Source organism: Cucurbita pepo, chromosome 12 (genome assembly GCF_057944985.1).
Source record: "Cucurbita pepo subsp. pepo isolate OVF chromosome 12, ASM5794498v1, whole genome shotgun sequence".
In the NCBI taxonomy this organism is placed as follows: domain Eukaryota; kingdom Viridiplantae; phylum Streptophyta; class Magnoliopsida; order Cucurbitales; family Cucurbitaceae; genus Cucurbita; species Cucurbita pepo.
The window spans coordinates 929,947-949,150 of NC_141809.1; the positions used below are offsets into that span (position 1 = coordinate 929,947).

A 19,204-nucleotide genomic window follows, 5' to 3' on the forward strand; every position below is an offset into this window, starting at 1 on the left:
GTTGACTAAGCTCAGCCCATCAGGACATTGTCGGCGAATATTTTATAATAAACAAATAGAAATGTTTGAATTTTTGTAACACTTAACTGTCAGTCAAATGGGAATGAGTAGACTTTGACCAGTGATATAGTAAATGAAATTTCTCGTGGTAGCACGTGACGACCGAACAGGCGCACGTGCTGGTGCGAAAAGAAAACTTGGGTTCTGGCCTGCCCGTTCAAACTAGACTTAGTCAGCCCATCGAATATTATGCCACACCTCACAATCCAATCTTTGACTCTTTTCATATTTCATGCATTATTAAATAAATAATTCCAAAAATACCCTTTTAACTCCGTCTAGTTGTAACGATCCATACCCAAGATTCAGAATCCAAATTCGGCACCTGATGGTACTGACATTCTCTTGCGACATTATCACGTTACTTACTCTTTGCTTCTAATAGTGAAGTCTATCCCTAATTGTAACGATCCATGTCCAGGATTCAGAATCCGAATTCGACGATCCCGACATTCTCATTCGACTTGATCACGTTACTTACTCTTCATTTCTAAAAGTGAACACTATCCCTAGTTGTAACAACCCTCAAATACGACACGTAATGGTCTTGGCATTCCCATGCGACATGATCACTTACTTTCTCTTCGCTTCTAAGACTGAAAATTATCCCTACAAACCAATACGAGTTCTTCCAGGATGGTTTATCTTCGCTCACATTAAAAAAATTACTCCAAGTAAAACACGCTTAACTATGAAGTTCCTACAACTGAGTTACCGAAAATGAGAGTGCACGTTGTTAATATAGACGTAGTTTCGTTTAAAAATAAAAATAAATGTTTAATGTCAAATATATACAAAAGGTTGTCAGAAATAATTTTTAAGGATTTTTCCATCTTCTTCTGACATACTCATTTCCCAAGTAAAGTGCCCTTAAATAGCTGCTGCCACCTCCCCATGTGCTATGTTTCACATTTTTTATTTCAATTTTCAAATTTAATTTAATTTTTTCTATTTACATTGAGCTTAAGTCAACTAATAATTATAGAATTAAAGTTTCTCATTTAAATTAGACACTCATGGTTAATAAAAGATTAAGAATTTATTAATTTTATAATTAGTTTAATATTTATAGAATCGTACATTTTTAGAAAATAGACTAACAAAGAGTATTCAAGGACAACGTTGAGATGCTACCGTGCAACCAAGGCTGGCTCGATACCATGAATCTCCCTCTCAATGACATGTGTTCACAACTACCCATTTGTAGCGTCGAGACGCTTACTTCTTGCATTTTGATGTAATATTAGTTTTTTCAAAATTAAACGTGTAATTAGAGTATTGTGTCTCGATGCTGTCATGATTCATAACGCTAATTTCTTATATATAAAAAACTAAACATTAAAAAATGTTGTAAAGATGAAAGAAAAAAAAGACATTAGGAGACAGCAAGAAGAATCTTGTAGGTGAATTATAAGACCAGCTTGGAGTGGATGTTGTAGTGGTTCCAACTACAGAATATTGCCCCCAATTTTGGGGCACATACCCATAATTTTGGTCTCAACCAATTATTATCTACAATAATTTACCTACTTTCAAAAAAAAAAAAACATTAAAATATATTTAATAAATTCTTGAATTTTTTATTTTTGTTGCGAAGTATTTATAAATTTAAAATTTAAGATTCTATTAAACATAAAATTAGAGTGTTATGCTATAATCAGTTAGATCGATTAAGTTTAAAAAATTTGAATTCGGAAAAATATTTATATTTGGAAGTAAGTAGTTTATGGTAAGATGGTTAAGAATAAGATTGATTTCCATTTTTTCACAACCATTTGTTGACGATCTCTTTCATGCTTAACATGAGAATGATATTGTTTATATTTAGTCAATGATAGAGATTAAACATAAACTTAATAAGATTAAACACTTTGAAATATGTGGGGTACATGAATGCATCTAGACCACGTTCAAATAAGAGCGATCTTGAGGATTGGATGACGACCTATACTAACAAGGTGCACCTTCGTTTTCGGTAGCTTAATCATAGAAATTTCATAGTTAAACGTGGTTTGCTTTAAGTTATTTTATGTTAGGTGACCTCGTGTGAATTTTCTTCGGATGTATGTAAATGAGGACAATGTATGTTGTAAGGGGATAGTCTTTACTTTTACAAGCGAGAAGTAAGTAACGTGATCATGTCATAGATGACCATCAAGTGTCGATTTCAATTAGGTGAAAGATTACGATATCAACTTTTTGACTTATGGTTCGAATGATGACGTTTTTTGATAGGCAAAAAGTGAGGATGGCAAAATAGGCTCACTATTTTTGTTGTATTTGTACACATTTTTTTCCACAAATTGTGAAGCAATTGAATTTTGCCTTTTGGTGTGGGGACTATGAATGGAATCCCACAAGCAATAGTGAAATTAATTACACCCATTATTTGAATTGTCTTGTCTTCTTGTTTCTCATCTTTCCCATTTTGTGTGTATTTGTAAAGAAAAATCAAACCTTTACACTTTTTCAAATCTTATGATATGATTTGATACGACATCATTAGCGGTTTTGAATTTTGATTTGGACCCATTTCTTCTTTTTCTCTCCAAAACACGACCCTAATTTTGGATTTGGGTTGCTTTCTTCGACATCTTTTTGAAACTTTTCGATCCTTTTGTTTTCCTTTTTTTAATTAGTAGGTAATCTTTATTTTCTAAAAGCGTTTCAAAAGTTAAATTTTTGTTTTAAGAACGGGAGGGAATTCAATGTTTTGTTTAGAAGATGTGACATGTGAGGATCCCACATCGTTTGGTGAGAGGAAACGAAACATTTCTTATAAAAGTGTGAAAACCTCTTTTTAATAGACGCGTTTTAAAATCGTGAAGCTAATTGCAATACGTAACAGGCCAAAGCGACAATATCCTACTAGCGGTGGGCTTAGACTGTTACAAATGGGATCAGAGCCAGACACGGGGTGGTGGTATGCCAGCGAGGACGCTGTCCCCTAAAGAGATGGATTGTGAGACCCTACATCCGTTGGAGAGGGGAACAAAGTATTCCTTACAAGGGTGTGAAAATTTATCCATGCATTTTAAAATCGTGAGGCTGACTGTCTATGTAATAGGGCAAAACAGACAATATCTACCAGCATCTTGATCATTTATAGGACGGAAACAGAGAAATTTAAGAAAAACAATTTAAAATTATTTGATGGGTGGTTAAGAAAGGAATAATATACTTAGGAAACCGACAAACAAATGTATTTATCTAATTTTTTATTTTCCATCCAAAGGTTGGTTTCATACCTAAAATTAATAATCATTATATTTTATTATTTTATTCTCCAAAATTTGTGTTTAAAATTACATATATTTTCAATAATTTTCAACACTAAATTTTTAATTTTAATTTTTTAAATTAACTTTATAAACAATCGATCATATCCCAAAAAAAAAAACACATTTTAGTTAGGAAACCAATCATTTTACAATAAATCATAATTGAAAAATAATTATAAAAAAAAAAAAAAAGAAAAAAAAAGTGTTCTTCGTGCAACCCACAAATTAATTTAATTTTCCATTACGTAATCAAAGTACACAAATTTCAAGACACAGACAAATTTTTCCAAAAATATTAAGACAAAAATAAAAAGGAATCGAAGTCTTCCAAATTTCAATCTTCGTCTTCTCCAAGCTTCCTCTCTGCAACTCCAAATTAATGGAAAAACCCCTCATCTCTCCGTCGGCCACTCCGCTTCACTCCTCCACCGCCGTTTCAAGTTTTCCGATTATCGCCGTTGCCGTCATCGGAATCTGCGCCACTGCGTTCTTACTCGTCGGCTATTACATCTTCGTCATCAAATGCTGTCTCAACTGGCAACGAATTGAAATCCTCCGCCGGTTTTCCCTTTCTCGCCGCCGTGAAGAGACGTTGATACTCCGGCAGCCGGTGGAACCACGTGGGTTAGACCCATCAACGATTCAATCAATCCCATTGATTAATTACAAGAAACCCATTAAGGAAACAACCAGTGGTGGCGAATGCGCCGTTTGCCTGACGGAATTTCAGCCGGAGGAGCAATTGAGAAAGATTCCGATTTGTAGCCATTTGTTTCATATTGATTGCATTGACATTTGGCTTCAGAATAATCCCAATTGCCCACTTTGTAGAACCTCAATCTCCGCCCAAAATTGGTTGATTCCGGTCGATCAATCCCCTTCCCCTCGAGATTTGCCTCTCAATTCCGGCAGCTCCGTCGCTGCCACCACCGCCGATATGAATTTCGTTGTGATTGAACTTGGTCGGAATCCCGACCGGCGCCGTCCTCCACCGTTTGGAAAGGTTACGAGTATGGGGGATGAGTGTATTGACATGAGGGAGAAGGATAAGGAGTTTTTAGTGCAGCCCATTAGGAGGTCGTTTTCGATGGATTCTTCCGGCGACCGGCAGCTGTATATGGCGGTGCAGGCGGCGGTGCGGCAGAGCGGCGGCGGCGGTGAGAGTAGGGTTGAGGCAGAGGGTTGCAGTAACAGAGTACGAAGATCTTTCTTTTCCTTTGGGAGTGGCAGAGGATCTAGAAATGGAGTTTTGCCCATTCAGCTTCAACCTTAAAAGCCTGTTTTTTTTTTTTTTTTTTTTTCCCCTTCTTTTTTGTCGATTTTTTCATCATTGTAATTTGTAATTTGGTGATGTAGATTACACCATAGTTTGTTCATATTTCTTTGATTTGGAGGTTTTGAGTGAAATTTTTGGTGCTTTAAGAGCGGATTTGTTCGTCTCGAGTCTATTTTATATTTTCGAATTCATCAAAACCGAGCTGATATGCGTTCCACTGTTCTAAAACCTAGTAATTAAGTATTTAATTTTAATAATTATTGTATATAAAATTCAAGATTATTACTGTACATAGAAGATGATTATGTTCAGGAAATAACCTAAGAGATCTACTATGAGATCCCTTGTAAATGTGTGTAAATATCTCTCTAATAGATGTGTTTTAAAGTCGTGAGACGGAGGGTGATATTTAATAAACCAAAATGGACAATATTTGCTAGTGGTATGTTTGGGTTATTACAAATGGTATCATTCGAAGCAGACATTGAGTGGCATACAAGCGAGGATGTTGGTCCCCAAGGAGGGGTGTATTGTGAGATCTTACCTCGGTTAGAGAGAATAAGGGTGTTAAAAACTTCGAGTTGGACATCGAGAAGCATGCTACCGAGGACACTGCTCCCCAAAGGGAGGAGGAATGTGAGATCCCACATCGGTTGGAGAGCAAAACGAAGCATCCCTTATAAGGTTGTTGGAACCTCTCCCTAACTTCCGAGCCAGACATTGGGCAGTGTGCTAGTGAGGATGCTGGCCTCCAAGGGGGGTGGAGAACTGTGAGTCCCACATGGATTGGAGAGCAGAACGAAGCATCCTTCATAAGGGTGCGGAAACCTCTCCCTAACCTCTGAGCCAAACATCGAGTAGCATGCTAGCGAGGACGCTAGCCCCCAAGGGGATGGAGAACTGTGAGATCTCACATCGATAGGAGAGAGGAACGAAGCATCCCTTATAAGAGTATGGAAGCCTCTCCCTAACCTCTGAGCCAGACATGAGGCAGCGTGCTAGTGAGGACGCGGGCCTCCAAGGGGGTGGAGAATTGTAAGTCCCACATTGATTGGAGAGTAGAACGAAACATCACTTATAAGGGCGTGGAAACCTCTCCCTAACCTCCGAGCTAGACATTGGGCAGTGTGCTAGTGAGGACGTTGGCCCCCAAGAGGGTAGAGAACTGTAAGATCCCACATCGGTCGGAGAGCAGAACGAAACATCTCCCTAACATATGTTTTAAAATCCATTCTAGAGATTCTCCACGTTTGCTTTCAATGTAAGTTGATTATCGAAAAATTCATCCATATTTCCTTTCGAAACACCTTTCATAACTCCATTCAAGATCTTCCGAAGCTTCCATCTAAACGTCTGACAAGTCATACTCGAATTTGCATCAGAAAAATCTTCCCTAAACAAGAAACGTTCAATGATAATCTATTCCACGAGCATGCGAACTAAGGCTCATCGTGTGAAACATGATTACTAGCGATAGACTCATCTCGAAGCTTATGTACATCTTCTTTGCCCCATAACAATAAATAAAGCCCAACCAACACGATAACTCCACCAACAATGCTACAAAAATAGAACAATAGCATAAAATTTAGTGTTCATCTCAATCCACCATTACAAAGATATGAAGCTTCTTACCTGCCGACGTAAAGCCTTTGTCCAAGAACAAAGTAAGCCAAAAGCGCAACCAAAACGGCACCAAGTGGACTGTACATGGTGGCGAAAACTGGGCCTTTTTTTTCAGTGCACCAAAGTTGTATATACACCACCAACGCTGAGCCCACAATGCCCTGCGAGTATTCATTTTTGGCATCACTATTAACACATCACAATCTAAGGCTATCAAGGTTGCTTTCCTGAGTTTCCTTACAGCATACATAATGCACCATAGATCAATGTTGATTCCAACCTTCCAAACTCCTGGCTTGTGTTGTGTCAACAGTGCGAACACGCCTGTTTGTGCTGCTCCGATCAGGTTCATCCATGTCGTTAATGATAGCTGAGCCGGGTATCGTTTTAATGTAAATGCCTGCATTTTTCACCTGAGATTAATATATATACATATCTATTGTTCAAAGCATGGGAGAATACAGAGAATGAAGAAAGTAATGTTTGCTAGTGAGAGGATTTCACACCCTTATAAGTAATGTTTCGTTAAAACTCGTTTGCTAGTGAGATGTTTCCACACCCTTATAAGTAATGTTTTGTGGATTTAAAACTCGTTTGCTACTGAGAGGTTTCCACACCCTTATAAGTAATGTTTTGTGGATTTAAAACTCGTTTGCTACTGAGAGGTTTCCACACCCTTATAAGTAATGTTTTGTGGATTTAAAACTCGTTTGCTACTGAGAGGTTTCCACACCCTTATAAGTAATGTTTTGTGGATTTAAAACTCGTTTGCTACTAAGAGGTTTCCACACGCTTATGAGTAATGTTTCGATCCTCTCTCCAACTGACCTGGAATCTCGCAATCTACCCTCTTGGGGGTCAACAAACTCATTGGTACACTGCCCAGTGACGGGCTCTGATATCATTTGTAACAACTCAATCCCACCGCTAGCAGATATTGTCCGCTCTAGCCTGTTACGTATCGTCGTCAGCCTCACGGTTTTTAAAATGCATCTAACAGGGAGAGGTTTCCACACCCTTATCAAGAGTGGTTTGTTCCCCTCTCTAACCGACGTGAGATCTCACAAGTCACCCTTCTCAGTGGCCAAAGTCCTCGCTAACACACTGCCCAGTGTCTAGCTCTGATACCATTTGTAACAACCCGAGCCCCACCCCCTAATAGATATTAGCCCATATTAGCCCGTTCATCTACCATATATAATTTGACCACTCCCGGTTGTCATATATAGTTTTACTATTTATAAACATTGATTAAGCTATAAATGAGCCGTAGACATCATAACTCAACATTATCTCATATCGTCAACATCGCCCCCTCCCTCCTCATTCTAGATCCGAGTGAAGAATGATCATTCTTCGTCATTCAAAATCTAGACTAGGCTTTTGACGATGACGATGGCGACGACGAGGAGAAATATTTAGAACAAGATGAAACTTATAAAAGCTATAAAATTTAGTGGGGATTTTAAGTGAGGATTAGGGACCTGCATAATGTAGGAAAGGGCCCAAGAAATGCAGCTTGAAACAGTAAGAACCGAACCCTTAAGCCAATTCTCATGAACATGATGAGTAGCTGTGTGTTGCATATGGATTAAGGGATGCCACAGATTTGTAATGATGGGTCCCTTATAGAAAGTCATTACCATCGCACCGCCCAATGAAACCAATGTCCCCAACACTTTGGCTATTCCTCTTGGATTTCGAAGGTCAACAGCCTCCAATCTGGCCATGATCAAAGAGTTAAGAGTATCAGTTCTTGATTTCGATCAAATATGTGTTAATCAATAGTTTTTAAGTATCTAAAGAACTGAACTTGAACATTACTGCAATTATGAATGTCAAGCAAGCTATAGTGTTAACCATTGATGAGAGGAAGGTAGGAGATGTGTATCTCATGCTTGAGTAGTACATGTTTTGACTCAAACTCGTCCTGCAATTTCATTATCGTTTTAATCTCTATAATTTAGATATCGGGATGAATTGAACGTGTGACATTAATTGAAACTTACCCGAAAAGTGAAAGAACAAAAATCTCTAAGAATAATGCCACCGTGATCCTCGGTCTTGATTTTCTATGTAAACCAAACAAATGTTCATATGAATAGAAGAAATGCTCATACAGCCCAAGCCCACCGCTAATAGATATTGTCTACTTTGACCCGTTACGTATGTTCATCAGCCTCGTGATTTTATAAAACGTGTCTGTTAGGGAGCGGTTTCCACACCCTTATAAGGAATGTTTCGTTTTCCTCCCCAACTTATATGGGGATCTCACAATCCACACCCCCTTGGGCGCCACTGTCCTTGCTGGCACACTGCTCACTCTGATACCATTTGTAACGGTCCAAGCCCACTGGTAACAAATATTGTCCATTTTGACTCGTTACGTATCATCGTTAGCCTCACGGTTTTTTCTAACGCGTCTGTTAGGGAGAGGTTTTCACACCCTTATAAGGAATGTTTCGTTCTTCTCTCCAACCGACGTTGGATCTCACAATAATCCTCAAGTTCGGAGGATTTATGAGATCAAATGATGGAGAAGATGTTCAAAGTCCATCTTTTGTTTCTTTCTCTATCATTCATGAATTAGAATAAAAAAGACGAATTCGAGATGAAAATCACAGTACCTTTCGAGAAAATAAGCAAAGGGAAACAAAGCGATGGTAGCAACGATTTGTCGATAAGTAACGTGGATGTGAGGATTCATACCATGCTTGAAGGAAGCATCCGTAAAGAAATACAAAAATGTGTAGCCAAATTCGGTTAGAATTATGAGGATGTGTGGCTTGAACTTCTCGAAAAACACTCGTAACAAATAGACGTTCTTCATCATGGCAACGACCGATATCCACCACCGATGTCGTGGCTCCTCCTTTGTATACAAACTCTTTGAGCTAAGTTTGAGAGTGTACACATAGAAGAACTTATTTGCAAGTATTAAGTTAGAAAAGGAAAGGTTATTTGTTGAGCATTAGTTCACAGTCATTATCAATGAGATGAGGACAAATACCTTTTACTTTACTCCTCCAAAACATTTTTAGTAGTAAGAATATATGAAAATATCAACTTTAGAGCGGAGAATATATGGAAAGTTCGAGCAAAATCGTGTTTTTCATGTTAAAAGAACCATGCACAAATTTGGTTGAATTAAGGGGCGATTTTGCTGCCAACGATTCATATCACGACTCAACAGTTGTTCAGTGGTGGTGGTCGATACGTGTTTGTGTGGCCCTTAGTTTGGTTCTCTATTGGAGATGGACGGGAGCTCTATTTGTAGTTTAGGATGATGGTTATTTTAGAAGTGAGAAGTTCTCTCCATATCAAGGTTTCTATATTAGCCTGTGAGATCCCACATCCGTTGGAGAGGGAAACGAAACTCACCTTATAAGAATGTGAAAACCTCTCCCTAGTAGACGCGTTTTAAAATTATGAAGCTGATGGTGATACATAACAGGTCAAAACGGACAATATTTGCTAGCGGTGGACTTTGACTATTAAAATGGTATTAAAGCCAAACACGGGGCGGTGTACCAGCGAGGCTTGGGCCCCAAAAGGGGTGGATTGTGATATCCTACATCGGTTGGAGAGAGGAACGAAACACACCTAATAAGGGTGTGAAAACCTTTCCCTAGCAGACCCGTTTTAAAATCGTGAGACGACAATACGTAACGAGTCAAAGTGGACAATACTCGCTAAGAGTGGGCTTGGGCTGTTACATAGCCCTCTAGTTTCAAGGAGTTGGTTGAACTCTTTAGGAGGTACATTCTACTGCGGCAGAGGTTGAAAGGGAGGGGTCGTGATTAAGATTCCTAAAAAGATAGGAAGAACCATTTAAGGGTATTTTTGGAATTTACTTAAAAATTAAAAATTAAGGGTATTTTTGAAACTTATTTTAAAGTTTAAGAGTATTATTTATACTTTTAAAAGTTTAATAATAAAGTATATTTTCATCTATAAAGTATATCGGATATTATTTTTGACATTAACTAATATTTAAGATAATGTTAACTAATTAATAAAAAAATAAGAATTATATTAAATTGGTAAATCAATATCAATTAATTAATTAACTATATTTAAAATAAAATAAATAAATAAAACAAAGGAATAAACGATGTCTCTAAAAATCCTATACCAAATATGAGTATCACAAAGTCTCACCCATTCTCACCTCTCCTTGGCTTTATCCATAGTTTAGGTGGTCAACACCAAAGGCATCTGATTCTCAAAGAGAATGTGCAGCCAATCAGCGGTTGCCATTTGGCGATTCGGACAGATGCGAACGGCTTAATAATCAACCAAATGGTCAACCAAATACAAGAATATCGGTAGCCTGCATGAGCACCTTTTCCCAAGGTCAGAGGTTCAAATCCTTGTACCTTCGACTAAAAAAACGCAAACCGAACTCCTACACCTCATTGGCAGCGTTCTATCATATATCTTGGTTCCCTTATGAGAGATTTCGAGTGCAGCCAATGTCCAGAGCATAATTCGAGCTGAAATGGCTATGGTTATCCAGCTTCGGAAGGCTAAAACAACAGAGATTTGGAACTTTCGACATTCGTCTCCGGTATGAGCTTGTGTTCAAACTGCAGCCAATATCCAGAGCATAATCAGAGCTGAAATGGCTATGGTTATCCAGCTTAGGAAGGCTAAAACGACAGAGATTTGGAAGTTTTGACATTCGTCGCCGAAACTGCAGCGTCCTAAGTCACTGAAGAACAATACAGCTACCCCGCCCGAGGCGGAAGCTGCAGCTAGAGACAATGTTGCTGTCACCTGAAAACCAAGAACTGGATGAATGCTTGAAGTTCCCTATAATCTAAAACAACTCAGAGTTTTGTAGGTGTTTTAGTGTCTCACCCAATCCCCAACTACAAAGAGGCTGACTAGAATAGGATTGTGAAGCATCTTCTTCCTTAACAAAGCATATGCATCTAACAATGCCAGCATAAAACTCCATGTCAGTTGCAGGCCCATCGACGCGATCACGTAGCTGCAAATCATGATTCAATCACAAACTCGGAGTTCAGTTCATGTCGTATATCATCTCAAATTTGATAAATTTACATAAAATTCAGAGTTCGTATGGTATCAGAGGGCATCTCACAGTTTCTTCTATAACTATTTTCACTGATTTCTCAATGACTGTTTCATGAGTGGAAATGAAGAAGATAGTGTAACCGTCCAAACCCAATCTGCTTTGGCCCATTACTGTCTACTTCATGGTTTTAAAACGCGTCTATTAGGGAGAGGTTTTCACACAATTGTAAGGAGTGCTTCGTTCCCCACTCCAACCAATGTGGGATCTCACAATCCACCTCCCTTGGAGGCCAACGTCCTCGGTAGCATACCACCCGGTGGCTGGCTCTAATATCATTTGTAACAGCCCAAGCCTAACGTTAACAGATATCGTCCGCTTTGGCCCGTTACGTATCGCCGTTTGCCTCATGGTTTTTAAAACGCGTCTACTAGAGAGAGGTTTCCACACCTTTACAAGGAGTGCTTCGTTCCCCTCTCCAACCGACGTGGGATCTCACAATCCACTCCCTTTGGGGGGCCAGCGTCCTCGCTAACACACCGCTCGATGTCTGGCTTTGATAGCATTTGTAACAACTCAAGCCTACCTGCTAACAGATATTGTCCGCTTTGGCCCGTTACGTATCGCCATCAACCTCACTGTTTTTAAAACGCATATACTAGGGAGAGGTTTCCACACCATTATAAGGGGTGCTTCATTCCCCTCTCTAACCGATGTGGGATCTCACAATCCACTCTCTTTGGGGGGCCAGTGTCCTCGCTGGCACACTGCTTAATGTCTGGCTTTGATAGCATTTGTAACAGCACAAGCCTACCTACTAACAGATATTGTCCGCTTTGGCCCGTTATACATCACCGTCAGCCTCACGGTTTTTAAAACGCATATACTAGGGAGAGGTTTCCACACCATTATAAGGGGTGCTTCATTCCCCTCTCCAACCGATGTGGGATCTCACAATCCACTCTCTTTGGGGGGCCAGTGTCCTCGCTGGCACACCGCTCGATGTCTGGCTTTGATAGCATTTGTAACAGCACAAACCTACCTACTAACAGATATTGTCCGCTTTGGCCCATTATGTATCACCGTCAGCCTCACGGTTTTTAAAACGCATATACTAGGGAGAGGTTTCCACACCATTATAAGGGGTGCTTCATTCCCCTCTCCAACCGATATGGGATCTCACAATCCATCCCCTTGGGGGCCAGCATTCTCATTAACACACTGCCCTATGTCTGGCTCTAATATCATTTGTAACAGCCCAAGCCTACCGCTAAGAGATATTGTCCACTTTCACGGTCTTTAAAACGTGCCTACTATGGAGATGTTTCCACACCCTTATAAGAAATGCTTTGTTCCCCTCTCCAATCAATGTGGGATCTCACAATCTACCCCTTTGAAGGCCAACATTCTCACTACCACACCGTTCAGTGTCTAGCTTTGATACCATTTGTAACAACCCAAACCTACCACTAACACATATTGTCCAATTTGGCCCATTATATATCACCATCAGCCTCACAGTTTTTAAAACGCATCTACTAGGGAGAGGTTTCCACACCCTTGTAAGGAGTGTTTCATTCCCCTCTCCAACCGACGTGAGATCTCACCGAAAATGCTAAGCTCAAGAATGGTATTTGAGAGTTCTTGGCAAGAGCTGCCATAGGAAAGCTCAAATGGAGTGCTCTATTCAACTTATAGCTATCTTAAAACTTAGAAAGCAGCAATGAAAAGCCATAACCAAAAGCAGCCAAATCAGTACTAAAAGGAAAGAATTAAACAGAGCAGCAGCATTCACTAAATACAATGCAAAATCAATACTAATCAAGCCAAAACAAGATAAGGGGGAAGAATCAATAAATACCAAAAAGCAGTGAAGTTATAGAAGCCAACAGAGGTAGCCATGGAAGCAACAGCCCCAGCAGCAAAAGCACATTGCAAAACCCTCAACACAAGCCCAGTCAATGTCCCTGGAGTCCCAGCAAAATCCAACATGTTTTCCTCCAATTCTTCATCCACAATCCACAGAATACCCTCAAAACCCCACCATTTTCACAAAATCATGCCCCAAATCAACACCCAGAAACCCTAATCAGCAAAATCTAAACAGATCGTTCAATCAACGCCAGAAAACAGAGTAATGCGGATGTTGGTGGCTTCTGGCTTATGGGTTTTGAAGCGATTATCAATCCTGGGTGCCATTGATCTTTGAAGGACGGAAATGGGGAGATAAAAAAGTAGAAGGAAAGTAAAAACGACAAATGAAAAGCCCTAAATGGCGATCTTCGGCGGCACGCGTTGATTGGTCCACCATATCCTCTGGGTTTTGGTGGGGTGTTGTCAATTTGGAATGGAAGAACAAATTGAAGGGGATTCTTTAAAATAATGGTATAAAAGAAGACAACCTTGGGGCTTATGAAACTTGTGGGCGAAGCACTCGAGACTGTCTGGATTTTGTTGCTTCAGCTCCACTTTTTGTTCATCTTTTTACTGTTTTTCTCATGATTGTTATCACTCTTAATTCATTTTGGTGTGTGTTAGAAGAATTAAATGCTTGGATCAAGTTTTAACAACTATTTTGTTTCCTCCTATGAAGAAACACTTGAATTACTTATCAAATGTTTGAATTTCGGCAGGTGATCAAGTTGTCAAAAGGGTGTGAGTTCATGGAACGGGAACTGTTAACATAGGAACGAGTAGCGTTGTCATCGAAAGTTCAAATATCTCATATACTCTCACTACCTAATCTAAAGTTCAAATATTTCATTAAATGCTCATGAGCCGATACTCACACGGTAGGTAGACTGTCAACCCCAACACAAACAACAACAAGCTTCTTCATCGTAAAATATTTAAAACTACGCTACTCGAGGAAAATTATTGTAACAACTTATATCATATTCTAATTGAATTCAAAAAGACTTTACTTCGTTCAATACACGAGTTAAGTTGGTTTTTATTATCATTTTAAAAAATACTACTTATCCACGTATATGTTGCGCATCATTAACTGTGAGATCCCACATTAATTGGAGAGAACAACGAAACATTTCTAATAAGGGTAAAGAAACTTCTCCCTAGTAGACGTGTTTTAAAACCATGAACCCGATGGCAATACGTAACATGCAATATCGGCTAGTAATAGACTTAAGCTTTTACAAATGGTATTAGAGATAGATACCGAACAGTGTTTGCCCGTGAGGACGCTAGCCATTAAGGAGGTGGATTATGAGATCTCACATCGATTGGAGAGAACAACGAAACATTTCTTATAAGGGTAGAGAAAGTTCTCCCTACTATACACGTTTTAAAACTGTAAACCTGATAGCAATACTTAACAGGCAAAAGCGGACAATATCTGCTGGCAGTAAACTTATATTTTTACAAATGGTATTAGAGATAGATATCGAACAGTGTTTGCCCGTGAGGACGCTAGCCATTAAGGAGGTGGATTATGAGACCCAACATCAGTTAGAGAGGAGAACGAAACATTCTGTATAAGAGTCCGAATACATCTCCTAGTAAACGCGTGAAAACCTATCCCTAGCAACCGTATTTTAAAAACCATGAGATTAACGGCAATAAGTAATGAGCCAAATCAAACAATATCTACTAACGATAGACTTGACATAATAATTTTAAAAAGTAAGGTTACCGAACGTATATAACTTGGCTTTCGATGTCTCCCCTATTCCTGCCCTTTAAAGAAAAGTCTTCCCATTTCCATCCCATTCATTACAATCACACAACAAAACACATTGAAGCTTCAAAATTATGTGAAAGAACTTTCATTACAATCACATAACCTCCAACCTCAAGAACATAGAAGAGTAACCAAAGCAACAAAATGAAATGATCATATGAGTGTTCAGAGTTCCAAAAAGAGTCCTACAGAAAAGATAAACATAACCCTCCTCCTTCATAATCTATGATGTTTTCGACTTCTGATTCTTCCTCACAACTTGCTTCCTCGGGTACGAATTCTTCATACCGATGAAGAACAGCAACGCTCCCAACAATGCCAGATTCTGCATAATATCAACCACACAACCTTATGATCCATTCCATATCTTAGCCCGAATCAATTTCGTATCTTTACATTGACCGAGTTATCACGTTTTTTCTTTATTTAGCTTGTATTAAGATACAACTATGATCTCAAGCTTCTGTAGTTAGGCCATTAAACAATCAGATTCATCATTCATGCTACATTAGTTCAATTACCTGAGTGAATTTCACAAAAAGTTGGTTGAATTCCTTCTTCTCAACGTCGTAGTTGTAGAAATCGTACAAGATCGGTGCAGTTATGGCCTGATGCAAGATCTACCCAGCAAGAACATTCAACAATTCAAATTGGTAAACGAATGAATATTGGTTTATAAAATTTGATATCATATCATACCAGAAGAAAGGCTCCAATGGAGCTGTTGAAGATGAACAGCAGGCTTCCAAGGCCCTTCAGCGCAATGGCACCAGCCACAACATGTAGGATCTGTTGAAAATGGATGGAAATTAAAGAACAATCGCCATGAGAAACATGAGAAACACCGTGAGCATTTCCTCACCTCAACTTTGGGGAAATCCAACCCAGTATGAGATTCAAAATTGCGAGAGAAAACGTTGAATTTTGGATTCAGATACTTGGCCGCCGCTCCTCCATCGGTACCAAAATCATTGAATCTGAAGAACAAAAATGAAATCAAGATCCAAAACAGTTCATCCCCTGCAGAAACATTCCAGAGAGAAACAAACAGAGTCCAAATTTTCCAAGAACTAACACATAGTTCAAACAAAATAGAAAGACTCCCATCATTTCCACTCACAGATCTGAGCTCATAACAAGAAGAAACAACAGAATCTACCATGATTACATAACTGAAAAGGTTCATGAACTAAAACCCTAAATGAGGGGTTTTCAAATACACATTTAGAAAGTGACCCTACATCTGAAAATTCAAATGTCCAGTGAAGAAACCTCAGAATAGTCAAAAAAAAGCAACAAAATGAAGTAGATCTGAGTTGCTTACTCTTGCCAAGCAGAGAGAACGAAGACGGAGACGAAGAGAACTCTTCCGACAAACGAAACGAAAGCCATTTCCGTCACAAAAACAGCTCCGATTCCGACAGAGATTTCGAAACCGAAACAAGAGGAGAAGAAGAAGAACAGAAACTTCAAAAGAGAAAAACAGGGAAACCTTCTCTTCTCTCGATGTCTGTAAAACTTCTCCTTTCGCCGCCTTCGGTTCTTCTTCTCCTCTCTTAAATCTAAACTCGGCGCTCGAAATAATCTCTTACAAGTTTCACTCGCGCGACTGTAGAATTCATCCGTACTCGCTTCAAAATTGACTTTGCTGACTTACCCCTTGCCTCCACGTACTCCAACCAATCGTATTCGTTCAATTTGCAACAAGTCAGCCACGTGGCAGTATGATTGAGCAACTTCATTTTTAATGCTACTTTTCCCATTTATTATGGAGAAAATTAAAAAATTTATTAGACTAATTAATATAAAACTTTAAAACTTTAAATATTTAAATTAATAAAAATACCTTTACAAAAAAAATTTATGGTCAATTTAAAAAAAATTAAAAGTATTTTTTAAACCTTTTTTAATTTAAGAGTATTATTGAACCTTAATTCAAAATTAATTGAATATATATAGTAATTTACCATTATAGGCTTAAGAATAATGGGATATTTAAAATTTATTTTATTTTATTTTATTTAGATCTAATTTTCTTTACATTAATTAATGCCCATTATTTTCCTTGTTTTTTTTTTTTTTCAACTAACTATTATTTATTTATTAAAAAATTGAGAGTTTATGCGTTTAGATCGTGGCTTAGAACTTCTACACATTTAATATTAATTCATGCTATAATAGTCGTTTACTTTGTAATATAATAAATTAATACAAAACATTTTCATTCGAATTGTTTTTTAAAATAATATATTAAACGACGTGTTTAGAAGTAATTTTGAAATAATTAAAATCAATTTTATCAATTTTATAATTTATTTTTACGATATTAAGATTCCATTTAAAAATATAAAATTTTTAACTTAAATTATATTTTAATGATTAAATACCTATTTTTTACTATGAGCAATTTTATATTAGATGAATTTATAAGAATTTTTATAAGGTATCGAAGACAAAATATACTGAAAATACTCATGTTGTTATGAAAATAGTTTACGAAGCAAGAAGTAGATAACGTAGCTATGTAATTTTGAATACCGATTCAAATTCATTATTTTCCTAACCCACGTCATTCATAAAATATATTATTTTTTAATTAATTAATTAATTAATTAATTTGTGATTAAATCTAAAAAAATAATATAAAATGAAAACGTTGGGAAAACAGGCCTTTAAAAAATGATGTCGACCAGCTATAAACACAAAGCACGTGATGCACGTGATCTGAGTAGCCGACCGAAACTTTGTCGTTTTAGAACCCACAACTCCACAACTTCCTTTTCCTTTTTTTGTTTTTCTTCTTTTCTATTATTTTATTAAATATACAAAATAAAATATTCGAATATTTAATTTTTAATTTGAGATTATATATCTCAATCAACCGAGTTATAGTCTAGATTGAAGGTACGACCAGAGTTAAGATCTACTCAAATCTTTTTTATTATTAAATTATAAATTTTATTCTCAAATATTGTATTTGTATCTAACATCCACGTACAATTTTGTATATTAGAATTTCAATTTTACGGCATTATACAAAAATTAAAATTTATATTTAATATATTTATGAAATTTTTAAAACAAATCATATATTAGATACAAAATTAGAAAATATTTTCTTAAATTTCATTAATTTATGTGAAAATTTAAAAATCTATTATAAATTTTTTAAAAGCTCAAACATTTATTAAACAATTACCCCCAAGCACTTTAATTAAATTAAATATAAAAATTTAATAAATTAATTAAAACTTGCATTCCACTCAAGGTTTAAAAAAAATAATGACCAATGGGTAGGTGAAGCCAAGTTGGATTGTTAAATAGCACACATTGAGTTGTTCTTAAGTGAACTCAAATTTGTATCCATAATTCCCCCAACTCTCTCTATTATGGCCTATTTAATGCTCTTCAATAAGACCATTATAAAGATTTCAAGGACAGATCTCATCGTATTCGTGTCAATGTAATCAAATTCATCATTGAATTAGATTGTACAAACTCGGATTCATTAGATACAGATAAGAATTTACATGAATCTTATACTATCGAGTAAGTACGAGAAGAAGATTAGTGTAATTAGATCGAGGGCTGCTGAAGTGCTTTGATCGCAATAGCTAGTGTTGAGTTGATCACGTATGTGAGATCGCATATCAATTGGAGAGAGGAACAAAACATTCTTTATAAGAGTGTCGACCCCTAGCAGATGCGTTTTGAAAATCTTGAAGAGAAACCCAAAAGGCCAAAGAGGACAATATCTGCTGGCGCTTGGGGTGTTACAAATTGTATTAGAGCTAGACATTAAGCAATGTGTCAGTGAAGACACTAAGCTCTCAAGGGGGGTGAATTGTGAGATTCCACATGGGTTCAAGAGAGGAACAAAACATTTCTTATAAGAGTGTGAAAAACTCTCCCTAATAGACACATTTTAAAACTATGAAACTGACTATGATACGTAACGGGCCGAAATGAAAATAATTCTTCTATATACTTATAATTGAGCATTATTGCAACATTATATCCAATAGGGATTGATGGGGGCCGGTTAAAAGAAGAGTACATGAATTAATAGATACCACATGTGAATGACAGTAACCACGAAATTTTGATGGTTAAAAAATCTTAAAAGAAATTGTCGTTATTACTTATATTAACAAGATTAAACACATAAATTTGTCGTTATTATTTATATTGACTGACCTCCTGAAAATGTACATGAATTA

The 19,204-nt window shown here is 37.4% G+C and overlaps 4 protein-coding genes across 6 annotated transcripts; 1 reads left to right on the forward strand and 3 right to left on the reverse strand.

Annotated features, from left to right (window-relative positions):
* Positions 1-3,720: 3,720 nt before the first annotated feature.
* On the forward strand, positions 3,721-4,828 carry LOC111807442 (RING-H2 finger protein ATL16). Its single transcript, XM_023693175.2, has one exon. It carries the CDS (start codon positions 3,721-3,723, stop codon positions 4,612-4,614), a length of 894 nt encoding a protein of 297 aa, XP_023548943.1. The 3' UTR covers positions 4,615-4,828.
* A 1,059-nt stretch (positions 4,829-5,887) lies between these two features.
* Positions 5,888-9,207, reverse strand: LOC111807451 (WAT1-related protein At4g08300). 3 transcript variants are annotated; one of them, XM_087129467.1, is made up of 7 exons: positions 8,871-9,207; positions 8,253-8,315; positions 8,057-8,173; positions 7,728-7,965; positions 6,524-6,643; positions 6,253-6,404; positions 5,888-6,177 (listed from the first exon to the last, which is right to left on the reverse strand). In XM_087129467.1, the coding sequence occupies exons 1-7, from the start codon at positions 9,074-9,076 to the stop codon at positions 6,057-6,059; spliced, it is 1,017 nt and encodes a 338-aa protein (XP_086985593.1). In that variant the 5' UTR covers positions 9,077-9,207; the 3' UTR covers positions 5,888-6,056. The 3 variants fall into 3 exon arrangements, with proteins under 3 accessions (XP_086985593.1, XP_023548952.1, XP_023548953.1); XM_023693184.2 differs by having other exon boundaries at positions 6,485-6,643; XM_023693185.2 differs by lacking the exon at positions 8,057-8,173 and having other exon boundaries at positions 6,485-6,643.
* Positions 9,208-10,297: 1,090 nt separating this feature from the next.
* On the reverse strand, positions 10,298-13,747 carry LOC111806592 (CASP-like protein 5B3). Its single transcript, XM_023691968.2, has 3 exons — positions 13,146-13,747; positions 11,107-11,239; positions 10,298-11,022 (listed from the first exon to the last, which is right to left on the reverse strand). The coding sequence occupies exons 1-3, from the start codon at positions 13,274-13,276 to the stop codon at positions 10,828-10,830; spliced, it is 459 nt and encodes a 152-aa protein (XP_023547736.1). The 5' UTR covers positions 13,277-13,747; the 3' UTR covers positions 10,298-10,827.
* Positions 13,748-14,889: 1,142 nt separating this feature from the next.
* Positions 14,890-16,548, reverse strand: LOC111806479 (uncharacterized). Its single transcript, XM_023691818.2, has 5 exons — positions 16,309-16,548; positions 15,847-15,961; positions 15,684-15,773; positions 15,506-15,604; positions 14,890-15,309 (listed from the first exon to the last, which is right to left on the reverse strand). The coding sequence occupies exons 1-5, from the start codon at positions 16,374-16,376 to the stop codon at positions 15,208-15,210; spliced, it is 474 nt and encodes a 157-aa protein (XP_023547586.1). The 5' UTR covers positions 16,377-16,548; the 3' UTR covers positions 14,890-15,207.
* Between the last annotated feature and the right edge of the window lie 2,656 nt (positions 16,549-19,204).

Bases quoted from the DNA above. Each gene is read 5' to 3' on its own strand.
- LOC111807442 (XM_023693175.2), top strand. From the start codon at position 3,721: ATGGAAAAACCCCTCATCTCTCCGTCGGCCACTCCGCTTCACTCCTCC.
- LOC111807451 (XM_023693184.2), bottom strand. From the start codon at position 9,076: ATGATGAAGAACGTCTATTTGTTACGAGTGTTTTTCGAGAAGTTCAAG. The intron at 8,174-8,252 runs GTAAGTTTCAAT...ATGAAATTGCAG, and splicing joins TTTGTTCTTTCACTTTTCGG to GACGAGTTTGAGTCAAAACA. The intron at 6,405-6,484 runs GTAAGGAAACTC...GAATACTCGCAG, and splicing joins TATGGTGCATTATGTATGCT to GGCATTGTGGGCTCAGCGTT.
- LOC111806592 (XM_023691968.2), bottom strand. From the start codon at position 13,276: ATGTTGGATTTTGCTGGGACTCCAGGGACATTGACTGGGCTTGTGTTG. The intron at 11,240-13,145 runs GTATTTATTGAT...CATGATTTGCAG, and splicing joins TATAACTTCACTGCTTTTTG to CTACGTGATCGCGTCGATGG. The intron at 11,023-11,106 runs GTGAGACACTAA...CTTGGTTTTCAG, and splicing joins TCTTTGTAGTTGGGGATTGG to GTGACAGCAACATTGTCTCT.
- LOC111806479 (XM_023691818.2), bottom strand. From the start codon at position 16,376: ATGGCTTTCGTTTCGTTTGTCGGAAGAGTTCTCTTCGTCTCCGTCTTC. The intron at 15,774-15,846 runs GTGAGGAAATGC...CATTTTCAACAG, and splicing joins TGGATTTCCCCAAAGTTGAG to ATCCTACATGTTGTGGCTGG. The intron at 15,605-15,683 runs GTATGATATGAT...CTTGCTGGGTAG, and splicing joins CCATTGGAGCCTTTCTTCTG to ATCTTGCATCAGGCCATAAC.